Genomic DNA, 18,839 nt, shown 5'->3' on the forward strand with positions numbered 1-18,839 from the left:
GGCTGATGCCAACAGGCTGATGCTAACAGGCTGATGCCAACAGGCTGATGCTAACTGGATGATGCTAACAGTCTGATGCCAACAGTCTGATGCCAACAGTCTGATGCCAACAGTCTGATGCCAACTGGCTGATGCTAACAGTCTGATGCCAACAGGTTGATGCTAACAGGTTGATGCTAACAGGCTGATGCCAACAGGTTGATGCTAACAGGCTGATGCTAACAGGTTGATGCTAACAGGCTGATGCTAACAGGCTGATGCCAACAGGCTGATGCTAACAGTCTGATGCCAACAGGTTGATGCTAACAGGCTGATGCCAACAGGCTGATGCCAACAGGCTGATGCTAACTGGCTGATGCTAACTGGCTGATGCCAACAGTCTGATGCTAACAGTCTGATGCAACAGGCTGATGCTAACAGGCTGATGCTAACTGGCTGATGCTAACTGGCTGATGCTAACTGGCTGATGCTAACTGGCTGATGCTAACTGGCTGATGTTAAATGGCTGATGCTAACAGGCTGATGCTAACTGGCTGATGCCAACAGGCTGATGCTAACTGGCTGATGCTAACTGGCTGATGCTAACAGGCTGATGTTAACTGGCTGATGCCAACAGTCTGATGCCAACAGTCTGATGCTAACAGGCTGATGCTAACTGGCTGATGCTAACTGGCTGATGCTAACAGGCTGATGCTAACTGGCTGATGCTAACTGGCTGATGCTAACAGGCTGATGTTAACTGGCTGATGCCAACTGGCTGATGCCAATAGGCTGATGCCAACAGGCTGATGCCAACTGGCTGATGCTAACAGTCTGATGCCAACAGTCTGATGCTAACAGGCTGATGCTAACAGGCTGATGCTAACTGGCTGATGCCAACAGGCTGATGCCAACAGTCTGATGCTAACAGGCTGATGGTAACAGTCTGATGCTAACAGTCTGATGCTAACTGGCTGATGCCAACAGGCTGATGCCAACAGGCTGATGCTAACTGGCTAACGCTAACAGGCTGATGCTAACTGGCTGATGCTAACTGCCTCTACTTTGGAGCCAGCACTACATTATCAGAGAGTGTACGTATTTACGGGTCTTTGGATTACCTTGAATAACCCTGATTTCTTTTGTCTTCAGCGTGACACACACAGACACACACACACACACCCTCTTCACACATCTGTGGTCAGATGGACTACTATAACCCTGTGACTCAGAATGGTGGGCTCGTTGCCGGGAAGTTGACTTGGTTGTTAGCCAAAGAATCGACTGCTGTGAATGAGATGTTGCCCTTTAAGAAGAACCACGGGACCAGCAGAGCGGCTTCAACTCTTACTACAAGTCGACCAAACTTTCCATTCGTGGTTGTTGCTCGTTGGTTGATTGACAAACTTACAAAGGTTTGTTTTTCAGAGCCCTGAGAAGCTTCTCATGTAGAAGTGAATTTACTACCACATCAATGAGGCCCTGATCCCTTGACTGAAATATAGTCATCATGATGCTCCAAAGAAGTCTAAAGAAATCTATGACAGCCTTCAGTCGGGGGGGGGGGGGGGGGTACTGATGAAACAGATTTGACGAACAGTGTCACCTTGTTATGTGTCTGAATAACTCTGCAACAGGGCACCCTTTAATATAGCTGTTCTTCAGAGGTAGTAACAGAGGTGTTACAGAGGAGAGACGGGTTCAGCTGAGCCAGCAGAGGAGAACAGCGCTGTGTGCATGTCTGACTGTGTGTGTATGTGGAGCTCCAGCTGTGTAGTGCTTCTGCAACGTTAAAATGCATTTTCACAGAACAAAGACGTGATGACCGCTGAGCGTAGTTCACTTTTGAGAGAGAGGGAAAAAAAGAACAATCTGAAAAGGGGCATGTGAGTCATGTCCTCGTGAAGACCCTGACACACCGAGCAGACGGCAAAGAACTAGTGACGACGAAGGCCAAAGGCCACGTCTTGGCCAAAAAGTTCCAAATGTCCCAAAGACTGCAGTCGACGGCCAACCACCACGTACCTTCTGCTCAGGAGAGGAAATAACTCTGGGGGGGGGGGGGGCGTCGGTTTTGTGGTTAATTTGTAACAAATGTTTCATGTCATGTACGTCTTTGTAACCTGCTACTGGATGCTTTGAATTTCCCTCAGGATCAATAAAGTATCTATCTATCTATCTATCTATCTATCTATCTATCTAACCCTTCATTCAGTACTAACCAATCTCTTTTCATGACGATATCTGCCTTTGTTGACAGGGGAAGTTAAAGAGCAACAGGAAACACGGGGAGGAAAAAAAGAGAAGGAGGACTAGTTCAGGGCTGCTGCCTCGAGGACTTGATGTCCATGAACACATACTCTGCCAGGTGACCTATCAGGGAGCAGGACCCTCCACAGGCCTTGATGATCCAACATGTATGACAGCAGTCAGAGCTCACAGATGAACTTCAGCCTGCGTCTTATCACAACCTGCTGTCTATGTTGACTTTACACCTACAAGGCAGAAACCTCACATTCACAACAAACAAAACCTTTGTCTCAAGCATTTATTCTACCCCTCCCCCCCCCCCCCCGGTGCTCTCACCCGTCCTCACTCGTCACTATCAGTTCACTTCCCGTAAGCTGCACGCCCCGGTCTTGCTCAGGGTTTGATGTAATACAAGGAAACTGACCACACGTCGCTGCCCTGCTGCAGCCCTGCTTTAAAAGTGTTCAGTGTGTGTGTGTGTGTGTGTGTGTGCGCATGTGTATTAATGTGAGGGATGAGATTTGTGTGACATGAATGAATGGGACATTAATGTACATTGTTCTATATTTATTTTATGTGTTTCTCTGTTGGGATATAAAAGGTAAATATCTCATGTGATCCTGATTTCACTCTTGAAAAGTGTAAACTAAGTTAAATGTTATGGTATTATTTTGGTTGATAAAAACTTGTAAGTATGACTGATGGAAAGCATGAAAGTTATAAAAATAATTATAAAAAAAATAAAATAAATAAGTAGAGTTCACTCAGACGTATCGCTGCACGGAGTAAGGACTGTAACTTGTAAAGATATGAATGTATGTCAAATGAATGCAGATGTGGAGGACAGAGACACAGCAGCCTGAAGGTCCAGTCTGCATGATCAAGACCGGCTCAAGAGCTGACGTTACTCCATCCATCATCACTGAACACACTAATATTAATGATAACAATAAGAAGACTAGCTTCTCTTTAAGATCCAAACAGCACATCTGTCTGCAAATAATTTATTACTTTAAGAACAAGATTTTGAAACAAAGATTCAGTTTTTTTAAATAAACTTCTCTTATGGTAGAAGTTGTGAGATCAGCTGATAAACCTTCAGAAACAAGGTCAGGAAGCGTCACACTATAAGCACCTTGAGCATCAGATGAGCTTTACTGACATTCTCTGTTTAGTCTGAAGGAAACCATCAATAATTAAGATGCAGTTTTATTCAGAAGAGCATGACAACAACAACAACAACGGGCTTATTCAACCATGGCCATTCAGAAAAGCACATCAGATTTTGGCCCTTACTGGAAGACAGCGAGGAGCGAGGCGGACACTTCTTTGTCATGTTTCCTGGCTGGGAATGAGAGACACAGCGGTGCAGTGGGGGGACCGGCAGGTTGCTGTGGTGTGCCGGCTAAAGACAACTCTCAGCCTGACTCTGAAGCTGATTTGAAGCACTGTGTTTTCAAAGTGAGTCCGCGTCCTCAGGTCACCTTCTCAGGGCTTTTTCCTCTCGTAACGTTCAGATCATTAGAAGGGAGAATTTAGTTTGATTCCAACACGATGACGCCTACAGCTCCATAACAGTTAAATCAGATTCTCTTTAAAACATGTCTGAGGTCTGAGCTCCAGGTAGCCTAGCGGTCTGAGCTCCATGTACAGAGAGTATAGTCCTCACCACAGCGGCCGTAGGTTCAAATCCGTCCTCGACCCGTTGCTGCTCGTTTACCCCCCCCCCCCCCCCCCCCCATAGTCTGCCGTCTCCCTTCAGCTGTCCTCTCCAATAAAAGGCAAAGATAGCCCAAAAAATATCTAAAGAAATACATGAATGCCTGACACGTGGTTGACGTCTTTGTCCGGGAAACAGCTGATTAAACCACTAAAATACATCTAAAAAAACGCTTTAAGGCAGATAACGGGCGACTCAAATATAAATATTGATTAAAGATGTTGGCTGAGCTCCTGACAGAAAATAAAGAGTCCAGGAGAATGACAGACGTGTCGTCACTGCGGTCATATTACACAGAAGAACGTCCAAAACTCATTCAAGGAAGTATGGATTTAATAAAATACAGCCTTAAGTGGGTAAGACAGGGCGTGTTGTCCGTATCTAAAACTTCCCTGATCAGCTCAGTAAAAACTCTTCACACCTACAAAGCTCCCCCTCTCTTATTTGTATTTTCTGTCTTTCTAAATGTAGGTTAATACCAAAGAAGAGCAACAAACTGGATTCAGCATTTCACACACACACACACACACACACACGAAAATAATAAAAATAGCACCAGTACCTTGGGGAGCGGTCGTCCCAGCTGTGAATATAATTTAGTCCAGAACTGCATGAGCGACATGGGTCCAAACGCCGCAGTATGGCGAGGGTTAAACACACACACACACTCGTGCTTCACCTTGAATCCCTGACTGCGACAGCCTCTTCCATGTGCTGCTCAAAGTGTTGGTATTCAGCCTTACAGCTGGAGCTCTTCCACCCAGCAGTGGAGCCTCACTTGCCCTTCCACAGTTCCTCTGTGGTGTAACACACACATCTGCCTCTGCCGCAGGTACGCTCGGGGGCAATCAGCTCACACACACACACACACACACACACACACACAAACTGTGTTCCTCTCACAAACAGACTCAGGCAAGTCTAACACATGCTTCCTGCTTCACCAGGACAGGCAGGTATTTGCATATGGGGGTTTAGTCATAGTGATTGTGGACTAGTTCCTCCGAGCTGAAAAAAGGTGGTTGGAGAGCGAGTGAGAGAGCAGGGGAGGGGAGGGGAGAGGTGGGGAGAAGAGGGAGGGAGGAGGAGGGAGGAGCTTTCAGGAAATGATGCTTTTGTTGGTAAGTGACTAGAGTTACTGGCAGTCAGGCCCCTTTTACTGTACATGGTGTAACTCAACCGCATTTGTAGTGTAAACAGTATTGCGCTCTGGACCTGGCCCGCTCCTCACACCCCGCTGCTTACCGCTCCGTTTAATGGGCCTGGCCCGCTATTTAATGATTATTATATTTAGAGACTGACTCCCTGCCTGGATGGATGACTTCATACTCTGCTCTGTGTCTTTCTAGCTGTTCCCACAGGCTCAAAGCTGCTGTGGTAGCTCATGAATATAATGATGATCAGTAGTTTGGAGGTGTGAAAGATAATGAGCAGTGCACCAGAGGTTAAATTAACCCACTGTGTTAAGGCAGCTGTGAAATACTTTTACTCTTCACAGAGCCGTTCAATAGACGCTTCTGCTCGACGCTGTGACGGCTTCAGTAACAGGGAGGTGGCTGCTGTGGTCACAGGTGCACCAACAGGTCAAGTGCGTGCTGTTCAAAGAGTCTTTTGCATGTTTGACTCTGCGTCTGCTATCTGCTATATGATGCTATCCTCATCATATACGGTCGCATGTCGCTTACTGGAACCACAGGCCTGATGGGGAAAATACATATTCTGGGAATGTGATGAGGAAATTCAATGTATCCAAGATGCTGATCAGAGATGGTGTCATAACACCAGAGTTATTCTGTCCCGAGCATCAGCGCTAACAGTGATACAGTCAGTGGTTAATAAACGGATTGTGGTGCAGGAGGGGTTTCTTTATTGCACAAGCGACTTCCAGGAATGTGTGATATGAAGAACAGTATGGTCAGGTAACAGTTATGTCCATCTCTGCTGGACTAAAGGGGGAGTCAGCCTCAGAGACCGAGTGGCGCCTGTCCAATGGTGTCATCAGCGTATGAGTGGGAATCCTCCGAAGAATGTGTATGTGTGTGTATGTGTGTGTGTGTGTGTGACACAGACGGTGATTGGGAGGGATGAATCATTGATGAGCTTCTTTAGAATACACAGACACACCTTATTGCATCACAGGCCGAGCAGGAAGGATCCATGCCTCGACTACCCGCTCTTGTTTCTAAAGTTGACCCATGCAGCGGTTTCTTTAAAATCTTCAATCGGGTAAATACTGGAGGGGGGGGACAGCGGGTGTTGATCGATTTAACTATTTTAATATGCACATGCAGTCTCACTGACTCTTGGACATAATCACTGCAGTTGTTTTATTGCCTCGTCAATATAAGCACTATTTAGAATCATTTCAAATCATCTCATTTACTTCCCTTCATTGATTCCTGGTTCTGTTGGACTTAACTTGGACGTGCTAGCCTAGCATTAGCATGCTCTGGGCTGTTTCCATTACAACTCTCAATCGTATGACATTGTTCTAACACGACTGTATCACTAAACTCTGGTGTAAACACTATACTGGGACGATTACATCATCGACTGTAAATATGAATGGACGCAGCCTGAGTGACGTCCCCCCGTCTGTTCCTGCAGGGGGCACTGGAGTCCCATCGATGGCGGTCTCCATGCTGGAAATGCTGTCTCAGTCTAACTTTCAGTCAACCTAACGACAGACTGAGAGCTGGAGCTGAGGCGGGTTTTAAACCTCCTGACAAACCGTTACACCACGCCCACCTGTCAATCAGGTCAGCTACACACCTTATTGTGAATAACTCTTATACTTCATCAAATCAAAACTGATGAGTCATCAAAAAATTCACCCCCCGTACAGTGTGTGTCGATCGAGACATGAGCTAATCACACCTATTTGTTTTTTTGAAGCAGGCTGTAAACATGTTAATCTCTGCTGTAAAAACAGACTTTTTAGAATGGGTGTGTATGTGACTTCCTGTGCTTCTGCAGTCAGCCTCTAGTGGACACTCCAGGAACTGCAGGATTTCACACTTCAGCGTCGGCTTCATTTTTCAACACCGGAGGAGGTTACTGATTGGATAACACACAGCTAAACATGTAAACAAAATATCACAAAGTCTAAACTTTAGATGTAGTTCTTATTAAATTGAAGGTAGATACAAGTTGAACCACATAAACTTAAGTGAGTCAGATGAAGCACACACACTCCTAAAGGAAATCACTGCACCTATTAACAACCCTTCAAATTAACCTTTAACTTCCTCCTCTAAAGTAGGCCATGCAAACGGGCGGGAGGCGTCTTACAAGGAAGTAACTGAATAAAAAAAAACCTCAAGACTTATGTTGTTATTGGCCTGCTGCAATAAAGTCAAGCAAAACAAGATAATCCTCACTGCCTCACTGAGATAAACCCCGAGGCTGAGCAACCTTTCAGTTTATGAATTAAATATGGACAGCGTGTTTCTTTCACTTTGAGCCGCAGAGCTGTGAGAAAACATTACTAAATCAACCAGACATGGACAGAAAGAGATGTTGTTAAAAGTTTTACAGTAATATGGTTTGAACATCAACATGGGATGTGTAGTTTTTCCAGACACGTTTGATCCTAACTGGGGGGGGGATGCATGTTCTCTGGCAATATGTAATGGCTAACAGTTACTCTTTATACTTGGGATGTAATCAAGGCTTAAATACACAATCAGGGTTTTCTTCGGTGGGATGTATTTAGTAAATCAAGTGATTGGGATTTCACGCAGCCTCATCACATATTCTTAGAAGCACACTGTGCATGTGAGTGTTTGTGTGTGATAGTGAGAGAAACCACAGCGACTATGAGAGTGAAAATGTGTAAACGTGACTTGGTGCAGGTATATCTGTACACACAGTGCATGGATGTACAGTAGTTCTGTATGTCTGAGTGCTTGCTGAAAGCAGTACAGTCAGTGAGGTAAGCCAGAGTGGTTAGTGGACGACTTCTGATGTCATTCTTCCAGTAAATCGTGTTTTCATTCTGATGCTCTGCATTAAAGTTCACATCCTGTGGATCCACAAATGACACAATGTAATCCCAACGTAGGTCCAGACAGGTCTGCAAATATCTACCTATTAAAGTTCCAATCAGTGAGATGTGCTCTGGATTTGTTTGGACCAGAGAAGGTAGGCAGTTTTAAGACACCCCCCCCCACACGGCCGTTTTGGACGCCCCTCGGTTTGTCAGATATGAGAGCAGTTATCAGGTCAACAGGTGTTGCAGCGATGGAAGCGGTCAAGAGAAGTGGTTCAGATAGAAGTGATTGTACCCGACCTAAAAAGCCTCTGCATGTTTCTAATAAGCTCCACGAGCAGAAACGTGCTCAAACTAGGATCAATATTGGAGATGATTTTGAAAAATGGAGAGAGGTTAGAACACAAAGGTTTACAGACCCATGCAGAGCTGGATAAACACTGAAGCTTCAGAGTCCACCACATGGTGACCTGTGTGAGCATCCACTCTAGAGAGGAGGGGGGGAGACAGCGCTCTACAATGTTTAGAATTTAGACTGCAGTACCCATTTTAAACACTAGGGGTCAGAGTTACATACTGATCTTTTAAGAGTTGTATTCTCCTTTTCATTTGTCTTCCCTTTGAGGTGGATAGTTAAATAACCTGGAGGGGGATTTTATTTATTCTAACACAAAGAAACACAAAGAAAACATGTGACTCTTGTTTACAAGTCATGTAGAATCTAAATAAAGACACCTGTCCACATGCTCCAACGGTGCGCTTCCTAACAACATGACGCAGAATGTAACAACACTGCAGGAAGCCATGCAAACAAGAAGAGATTTTTTACTAATGACTCGACAGCTGGGACTGGAACAGGAACATTTCAGAGATAAACAAGGCCGTCACCTGGTGAACTCAGTCACACATGCCTGAGTGTCTGTAGAGCTGTCATGGTTCAATCAGCAGTGCAAAAGAAAACACCCAAACACTGCTCCCTCAATGAGGACGGGGAGAGGGAAAAGGGACATGGTTGACATGCCAGGCTGATGGAGGGGGGGAAAGGTGGGGGGGTGGAGCTGGCTGTGTGTGAGGTGGAGGATTAGTCATGATGACCCTGTGACTTAAGTTGCCTCTTCATGCGTCACATGGCAGGGCAGTGTTCAAAATCAGATAGAACAGCTGAGAAAGCACAAAACATCTCTCTCTCGCTCACACAGACACACTCAGAAAACAGGAAGAACAATAGCACCACATCATAACAATAACAACACTGATATATACTCAGTATGTTTCCTGATCCCTTCCCTCTCAGGGTCTTGTAAGACAGAAAGCAGGCAGACGGATGAACGGCGCGTCAGGCAAAGGGAAAACTTGGGAAACCCCACATGAATCACAAAATCCATGTCAGCAAAACGGCACACGAGAGGAGGATGACGCATCACTTTCATGTGTACAGAGCAGCTTTTCAAGTGTGGTCTTTGTTTTTTAAAATCCCTCCAGCTTAAATATTAATACAAACACAGCGTCACACTTTTCTTTTAACCATCACTCGTTCACACACCTGCAGCACCAACGTGAGGAGGAACTTAGGCACGTATACACTCCTGAAAGTTTCTAAATCATTTCAAGAGGACTGCTGCTGAAATCATCCTGATCTGTTCGTTCACACATGCAGCTCACAGCAGGAGAATATCCCTGTCAGCAGGGGGGGCGGGGGGTCTCCTGAGGTGAGACGTGATGTAAAAAAACAAGTAGTGGGACGAGCAGCAGAGTCCGCTATACAACACTATAATGAGAATATGGTAGAGGTGGCGTGCAGCCTCATGGTCAGTTTTCATGCCCCCAAGAAGATCAACAGCGAGCGACATGGGTTCAAATCCGGACCCCTTTCCCGCACGTCATTCCCCGCTCTCTCGCTGATTTCTGACTCTATCCACTGTCCTATCTCTTAATAAAGTCACAAAGAAAAAGCCTTTAAAAAAACAGCATCACAGGGACTTTTATACCGTCCTCACTATAGTTTTTATTAACTTCTACCAAACCCTCCAGGAAGTGCCCAACCAGTAACAACTCACCCAATGAATACATCGGGTGAAGTTTGGGGGTCCAAGGATTCACCTGAGCTGCTATAACTAACTGCTTGTGTATTGAAGCAGATGAAGTCATGATGTCAACATGCTCGGTGACTGCTCTTCTTTTAAACATCACAGCGTATTCCTTTGATTCGGTTCAGTAAAGATAAGAAGCACTCCTCAGATCGACACCAACAGGCTTCAGATTAGAAACTCAGTGGTCTGTGTAATTACAGCAGGCTTCTATTCATATGATCCTGACTACAGTGATCTCACTGGATGGACACTAAACTGTACCCAAATAGAAAAGTGCAGATGGAGGATGGAGCAGGGAGAGGTGAATATATGAGCCTGCTGCTTCATGTCACGCTTCACATTGAAGAATTCCTTGTCCTGATTATTTTTGCCAATCCCAAAAAAAAAAACATGAGCCACGGACTCATCCACACTCAACACAAAAGTACTCTGGGTGTAGCCAGCAGTGATTTCTGAAGAGGAGCGTTAAATTACAGAGGCTTATTAATGACATGCCTTGACAAGAGCAGGTACTGCTGCCGTCGTCTAGACAAAACGGCCTTTAATCAGGCCGCCCGTTTGGTAAATGAAGCTAGGCTGAACACACATGACAGGAAGATGAAAGGAGGAGGTGGGAGGCATGGCTGCTCCCTCCCTCTGATGAGCATGAAGACAAAGAAGAAAAGACAAATGGAGACAAGAAGCACTAATTGTGTTTGAGTAGGTGGAAGGGGACTTCAGCCATAGAACATAAATATATATATGAACATGTACAACAGACTGATGAGACACACCTGTGGGAAATCTCCGTTCCTGGGGAGGTTGAGGCTGGAAAAGTCCACATCAGAGAATCCCGAGTACATGTCCATGTGCACGTCCGGAGTGGTGGTGGTAGTGCTGCTGCTCAAGTGGTATTGCCTTGAAGAGAAAGAGGAGGATTGTTAGTCAAGTCACTTGTTTGACCAGGACGTATACACATGTTGTGTTTCCTTTAGCTCAAACAGTTACTCCAAATGTTCCCCAACAGCTTCCAAGTACAACCAAAGCAGTCTGTTATGCTCGGTTACATTTGATCTCGGTCTGATAGGTCATCAGGAACGCCCACTGAAGTCGGAAAACTCGGAAACTCTGAGAATCTTCAGTAGCCCGAGTTCAAATCCAATATGGCTGCTGCATGCATGGGCAGGGATGTTTAAACTGTAACTGTGTTTATTAGCAGCTTAGTCGTCTTTTGTGTAATTAACTGCAATGTTTCCCCTAGGTTTACAGCGTTGGGGGGGGGGGGGGGGGGGGGGGGGGGGGGCAAGACGACACAACGACACAACGACTTGAAGGAATCTTGGTGTTCATGTGTTACTTTTAATGACAGATGTCCTGTTCTATCAGAAAGGTATCCTTAAATGACTTCTTTCCCTGATTTCCGACTCTATCCACTATCCTATCCCTACAATAAAGGCACAAAAAGCCCCCCAAAAAATCTTTAAAAAGGGGCCGCCCCCCCAATATAATGGTAGGGGAAACACTGAATTGAATCACACCGATGGTATCGTGCAAGTTCTCTCTGTGGAGGTGTTGTCATTTTATTTTCGGTCAGAAACTATCACGTAGTGTGTCGTTATTGTCTGGTATTAGCTAACAAAACAAAGGTACTCCTGGAGGCGACCATGTTGCTTTTCCGACTTGCAACTGGAACGCAGTTAACTCGGGTGTGATGTCATTCCCAGTTCCGATGGAACGCAGTATTAGTGTGGAAAAAAGCAGCTCCAGAAGATAAGAGGTACTGAATGATGTTTAGCTAGCATGTAATATGATCATCAACAACACACCACTTTACTTAAAGGAGCAGCATGTAACTCTGACCCCTAGTGTTTAAAATGGGTACTGCAGTCTAAATTCTAAACATTGTAGAGCGCTGTCTCCCCCCCCCCCTCCTCTCTAGAGTGGATGCTCACACAGGTCACCATGTGGTGGACTCTGAAGCTTCAGTGTTTATCCAGCTCTGCATGGGTCTGTAAACCTTTCTGTGTTCTAACCTCTCTCCATTTTTCAAAAGCATCTCCAATATTGATCCTAGTTTGAGCACGTTTCTGCTCGTGGAGCTTATTAGAAACATGCAGAGGCTTTTTAGATCGGGTACAATCACTTCTATCTGAACCACTTCTCTTGACCGCTTCCATCACTGCAACACCTGTTGACCTGATAACTGCTCTCATATCTGGCAAACTGAGGGGCGTCCAAAACGGCCGTGTGGGGGGGTGTCTTAAAAGCGCCTACCTTCTCTGGTCCAAACAAATCCAGAGCATTCAGGAGCAGAATCTAAAGTTAGAAGGAGGACATACTGGCTGCTGCATTGTTGTCAGAGAAGCCAGCTCTTCAACATAGCATGTTTCCTTAATGTCTGATCATGTAGTAAGATCACTTTATCATTTCACTCACTACACATCTCACTGATTGGACCTTTAATATCTGAAAAGACTTTAAGTTTTGCTCTAGGAATTGGGAAAGGTGTGTAATTTGAGAAGAGACAGATGCCAGTACAGTGAAGCTTTACTGTATATTCACAGAAACAGGTCACGTATGCAGAGAACATCCGTCTATGATGAAAGTAAAGTAAACGTAAATAACAACACAAACATTAAATCAGACAAGCGGAGGAGATCTTCCAGACTTAAATCACAGGATAGAGACGGTGAGACAGATGTCTACACACAGTCATGAAAAGAAGAACGACTACAGTTCCTACCTGATCTGTAGGTCCAGGTCTATCTGCTCATTAATCACAATCATTCTTCTTTAGCCTTACTTTCTATCAGAAACAAGTCGACATGCTCTGTAGGAGATATTTTCACTTTCCTCTTGACTGCAAGTCATCATAGTGCCACGAAACAACCCTGCTGACAGTGATAAGCACAACGTCAAAACGAAAGCAAAACTAAAGGGCTGTTAAGGTGGAACTCCACGCTCCTCTCAGCCAATCATGTGCCAGGGCTCAGGCTCAGAGGGATTGAGCTCTGCCAAAGCTATTCACAGGATTTGGCTCTGAGTCCACAACCATGGAGCGAGAGATCAGTGGGACTGATTGATTCAAGTTCAAAGTACACTGAAAGGATGAAGGGGCGGCTTAAAGAAAGAGGCCAGTTGGTAGAAATAAAGTTCCTGTGAGGTTTGTTTCATTGAGTGTCACAAACAACGCAAAGCAAAAATACTCCTCTCAGTCATGACCATGTTCAATAAAATACATTCTAAAAGACGATCCCAACTCTTTGGTCATATTTTGATAAACAACAAACAAACTAATATTACTGGGTTCAATCTAGAAGCATTATTAAATACACTGTTTTTATAACAGTTTTTATGTTTTACAAACAAACAGAAGTCATCCCAAATGCACAAAGTTTAAAGGCGGAGTCTGTAGAAATGTTTGTAAACATTCAAACTAAGCCCCTCCTCCTCCTGGGCTCACTGCAGGATGTAGTGTGTACGTTTACTGCTTGTAGCTACTCTGCAAGCTAACACAAGCTAACTGCTGGTGTTTGTCACCTGCCTGTCCAACAGGAAGTAGACCAACTCCACGTCCACGGGTAAAAGACAACACAAGGTTCACCCTCGTTTTAGAACAAGCTTTATCCACTTGGTGTTTCTCCTCACTCTGATTATATTTTTTATCCACTCTTAAACTCACCTGCTGCACTGTCATTGGCTGGAGGAAACACACTAGCTCTGCCCAGAAACGTCCCGAGTCAACCAGAACAAATCAGAACAGTAAAATCCAGTCAGAGGACAGAGTCTCTGCACACAGTCACAGTCTTTTATTTTGAAGGAACAATCTGCTGACTCTGTCTTTACTTTAGGAGAAGTCTGTCTTTTATTTTGAAGGAACAATCTGCTGACTCTGTCCTTACTTTAGGAGAAGTCTGTATTTTATTTTGAAGGAACAAGCTGCTGACTATGTCTTTACTTTAGGAGAAGTCTGTATTTTATTTTGAAGGAACAAGCTGCTGACTCTGTCTTTAAAAAAAATCACTGATGTTTTAGAAGGTACGGTCCTCTGTGATCAAGTAATCACAAGTTGAAAGTAATTTAAGTCCACACAATAAATATGAGTATGAAATCAAAATGATAGTGGAAAAGATCACGAGTTAAGTTAAAAAGTCTGTTCGTTTCTCAGAAGGATCACTGCTCAGTAAATGGTGCCAATCGCCCACGCTGGAAATCCCCTCTCTGGCCGTTTAGCCAGCGCTGATATGACAGTGATATTATTACAGCGGACGTGTTGGCAGGCCGATATCAGCTGCTTTCCAATGATACAAAGCTGATAAGCCAACAGGCTGGATTGTCTTTCTGGTGTACATGTAGCCTTCTCATGCTACACATATGAACCACGTTGTTGTTTCCAGCCCTCAAATTTAAAGGTGACACATCCTCCTCCTCTTCAGCTAGTGTAAATAAGTCTCAGAGCTCCACAAAACGTGTGTGTGAAGTTTCTTGTTCTAAATCCACTCTGATCCTGTATTTGATCATGTCTATAAACCCCTCTATTTCAGCCCTGCTCAGAACAGGCTGTTTCTGTACCTTTAAATATGTAAATGAGCTGTCTGACCACGCCCCCTCTCTGGAAGAGTTTGGGTGTACTCGGGCTTTCTCGCTCCATGTCCTATTGTTTACGGTGAGAAGGCAGACTCAGAGGACAGAATAAACACCTAGCTGTGGGAGTGTCACCCACCTGGGGGAGGGGCTACTGCCCTTTGTGATGTCATGAAGGGAAAATCTCCAAACGGCCTGTTTGAGCACACATTTTCTGAAAAGTGGAGCAGACAGAAGACAGAGAGGATGGACTTTTCTCATCATTGGGGGGTTTGTAGACGGACTAGAGACACATGTTAGAGTTAGAGGAACATGGAGAAGTGTACGGTCCTGAAACAATGCCCTTTAAAGACACAAAGAGAAGTTGTTAACAGCTCAAAACTATGTCAGATTACGTGAACTAGTGTTTGTATCACTATTTAACTACTATAAGGTCTGATGAAAAAGTGAAAGAGTGAATCTATTTTTTAAGGCTCTGAACTTTAAACTTTCATTACAAACTTGTGTTAGTGTTTGCAAAGGAGCAACAAAGAGGTCAAAAAGACAAAGTAAAGTTGACAGGGAGGATCATCTGATAATCAACAGAATAATGAAGGGCCAATAAAGAGTTAAGTGGACGCCCTGGGCTGATGAAGCGTCTTTCAACAATAACAAGCTTTGATTCCTGGGAAGAAGTCTTCCTCTCAGCCAGAACAATCAGGAAATAGAACTCCTGTGCTATCAACAGTGTGCAATAACTGAACCTTGAGTCATAGCACTGGGAAAAACTCCAGTATGTCTGCAGGCCACATCAACAGAAAACAACACGGAGAACGCAGGCGCTAAGATCAACCAACTCTCGGAAAAATGATTTTCAAAAACCACTCGATAATCTGTCCTATTGAAACTAAAGGGGGAAATAAATAAAAAAGAGGCTGTGATGTCACTTTGGGGTCTCTAGTTTATGGAAAGGACATAGTGTTCAATATCAAGCAACACAATGTAGTCCTATTTATTCCACAGAGCCATGATGACATGAAGTCTGCATCTAAGGGTGCACTCACACTAGGCCATCCGTACCGTTCACAAGCACTTTTGACCCTCTAGGTCCAGTTTGTGTGATGAGTCCTCGTACACTTCCTTGGCCCCGCACAGATGAAGAGGTGTGCTTCGGCACGGTACAGCTGCTCATGCACGAGCACAAGCACGTGTACACAACGTGAACATGACATCATCAATCCCTGCCTCCATGATCGAGAAACCCCGGAGTGTTTTGTCTGTATCTGCTCAAAATGACCCAAAATAAGATACAAAGTCAGTAAAGTAGCTGTCATGTTCTCTGTGTTGTTCTCTGAAGTGTGGACCGCACACCCCTTTTATTTTTACCTGAGTCCGCCTGTTTTGTAAACTAAGCACGCTTCACGGTCACGTAAAGCCATGCATGTGTTGTATAACGTCCTTATGAACGGTTATGAGGTAACCGTGCTCAGGCCCGGTTAGTCCTGGAGCCGTGTGACCGCAGGCCAGCGGGGGAATGAGTAATCAGTACAGAGCAACAGTGTGAGTCTCCCTCAGTTACGGACAATGAGTACATTTAAAAAGGAAATTAAATCTGAAGCAGATCAGTGATCTGTTTCTCATTTAACAGCTGTAAACAAACCAGGCGTCAGTTGTCAAGGCAACCAAAGATCACAAACCGTGACTGTTAATAGTGGGCTAAACTACCTCTTTGAGTAAATATAATTCAACTGGTAGTTGATCACACAGTTATAAAAGAGGAGGCTTATCGTACAGGTCGCCTGACTCCAGAGCAGAGGTGGGCTGAAGTGTCGACCCGCTCGGAGCACCGAGGAGCTCGGGTGGTAGGCAGTTATCCTTGACAACAAGATTGACAACAAGATTCCCCCCCCCCCCCCCCCCCATTGGTGAAAATTCAAAGTATCGTCATTGATCTTAATTATTAGCTTTAGCCAACAGTTCATGGTTAGTCAGTGTTCCCCTTCTGGTCCTCTTTTCTTCATTGTTTTAAACGGTCTCTGCTTCTGTCTCATGTCCAGACCAGGTCCATGAGCAAACTCTGTCACATCAGAGGCATGTGCACTAACCCCAAATCATCAGATTTTCAGAAACTTAGGATTTCTTGTTATAAGATTTCTTCTCACCTAGTATTAATATTTGAGTCCGACTGATTTATTGGCCAGCCGATAATGTTGGTGGATATCAGCATATCCAGTGACTATCGGTATCGGCTAATTTTATCGCAGTATTGTGATATTACTAGATTTATTCTTTAGAGTTTCATTGTATTACACTAGCAGTTCTGTGTCACCAGCAGAGGGCGCTATATGGATTTCACAAGCATCATCACTCTCCAGAGTTTCGAGCGGTGATGCACGTACATGCTCAGTTACTCTCCAGTTGATATACGTGTTTATACTGCACATTTGAGGGATCAAAGCAATAAATGTGTGTGTGATCAAAATCAATATTTTCCTCAAAATTAATTAATATGATGTCCTGTGAATCCTATCAGATTTCAGAGTGTTCTCACATCCTCACATGAATCTGAAGTTTCCCATGACAACGTACTCGTACAAAGCAACATATCTAATACGACCCATAGAGGAGAAACCATGATTCGACACAGTCAACAAACACTGAGCATCTCTTTTAATGCTGACTCAGCATGGACAGAATCTTAATAACCTCTCGATCACTGCCCATTAAAAATCTGCTGAGCACATGTGGATAACATCAGTCAGTGAATCGTTAGGTGCAAACTATTGGCTGTGCAATTATTCACAATATTATCGTTATCCCCAGGGTCCAGAATTCACTTATTGGCTCAGCGGCCAAAGTGGTGGGTAGAAGAAAAAGTTCACCAGTCAGGCCACGTGCGGTCCTGACTCAGTCCGTACAGATCTGGTGCAGTTAAATTAAGCAGGTGGCCGTGGTGGCTGGCGTTCCAGTGTGTGTGTGTGTGTGTGTCTATGTGCAGCAATGTATGTCAGTGTGTCTCAGCCCGCGATGCTCCGTTATGTAGACAGCAGAGGAGCAGGGAGAAGTAGCATAGTTTTATACGTGACTGTTGGGTATAAACATTCAGCCGCCATGTTTCCTCACCATTCAGAGAGTTTTTTACCGCACTCCTCTGTCTGTTGTCAATGACTGCAGCTCATGAGGGAATACATGTGACTGACAGGCAGCCTGAATATCAAGGAAGTGTAGAAAAAAAACAACATGCAAAAGGCTTTACGACTTCTGCCTTGTTTGTCCTGTGAGGTGTTGCAACCACATGTTTAGGGTCCTGGTTGATGCTGAACTCACTAGCTTTAAAAAACATGGCAGGCTGGTCGTGGTGGACGAGGGCTGTTCAACATAATCATGACGCTCTTGGATGATATTCAATCAGTTCTCTTCTTCTGAACCACAGACACATCATGATCCAGATAAAGATATGTGTCTCTAGTCAGACCGAGAGTGAGATAAGGGTCTTGTAAAACCAGCTTGGAGTGAACATGAAAACCACACACTGAGCTCTCACGTCATCTGCTGCCTTAAGTTACAAAGAAACTGGCTGTAATACCAACACTACACTTCCTGATTTGTGTTTAGAATGAAAGATGCTTTTACTGACTTAAAAAAACATTTGATAAATGTTTCTTCTAAAGCATGAAATTATATTTTTAAAACAAAAGGTAAATATGCATTTCAGCACACATCTGATCCTGTATGTGGACCAGTGATGCAACAATATAATATCAAACGGCAACCACAGTTTAAAACGACCGACGGGGAAGCAAACAAATTCTCTTCCATGCATTGTATTTCTCTCTGAGTTGGCAGGAGTAAATATATAGTCACTGTGCGCTAAAGCTGCTAGTATCGGACAACGTTGGTGTCAGATTTCACACATTGCTTTAACATGGCATGGGGTATGAGGAAACGCCGGCGTCTTTCAAATCAGTGGTGTGGGGACGTTTCTGTTTCGGCTTTGAGTATCAAGACAAGGGAGAGAAAAGAGTAAACAAAAAAATGACTGTCTGCAAAAATCGTTTTAAATGTGTCTCCTACTCAAAATGGATAAAGGTTCACAGGAACAGGCACCGATAAACGGTGATTTTATGTATTTATAGAAAACCTACATATGGCCTGCTCACATATGACCAATTTACAGACACAGCGACACAGAACATGACCGTAGTTTCAGTGTTTAACACACCGGTGTTGTGTCTCTTTTGGCTTCATTAGTCTAACAGTTGGTGAC

At 44.3% G+C, this 18,839-nt stretch overlaps 1 protein-coding gene across 5 annotated transcripts in view; it reads right to left on the bottom strand.

The window, feature by feature from the left end:
- The window catches only part of sbno2b (strawberry notch homolog 2b), a 64,858-nt gene that overhangs the window by 25,737 nt on the left and 20,282 nt on the right, over positions 1–18,839 (bottom strand). For 3 of the 5 annotated variants that reach the window (XM_061034827.1, XM_061034829.1, XM_061034828.1), the window contains exon 4: positions 10,804–10,927. In XM_061034827.1, the coding sequence (XP_060890810.1) occupies positions 10,804–10,927 (124 nt within the window). Of the gene's footprint in view, positions 1–4,511; positions 4,971–10,803; positions 10,928–12,752; positions 12,902–18,839 lie in introns of those variants that run through there. The other 2 variants (XM_061034830.1, XM_061034831.1) reach the window with 2 other exon arrangements.

The sequence above is a fragment of the Labrus mixtus genome, chromosome 3, assembly GCF_963584025.1.
Source record: "Labrus mixtus chromosome 3, fLabMix1.1, whole genome shotgun sequence".
Classification (NCBI taxonomy): Eukaryota; Metazoa; Chordata; class Actinopteri; order Labriformes; family Labridae; genus Labrus; species Labrus mixtus.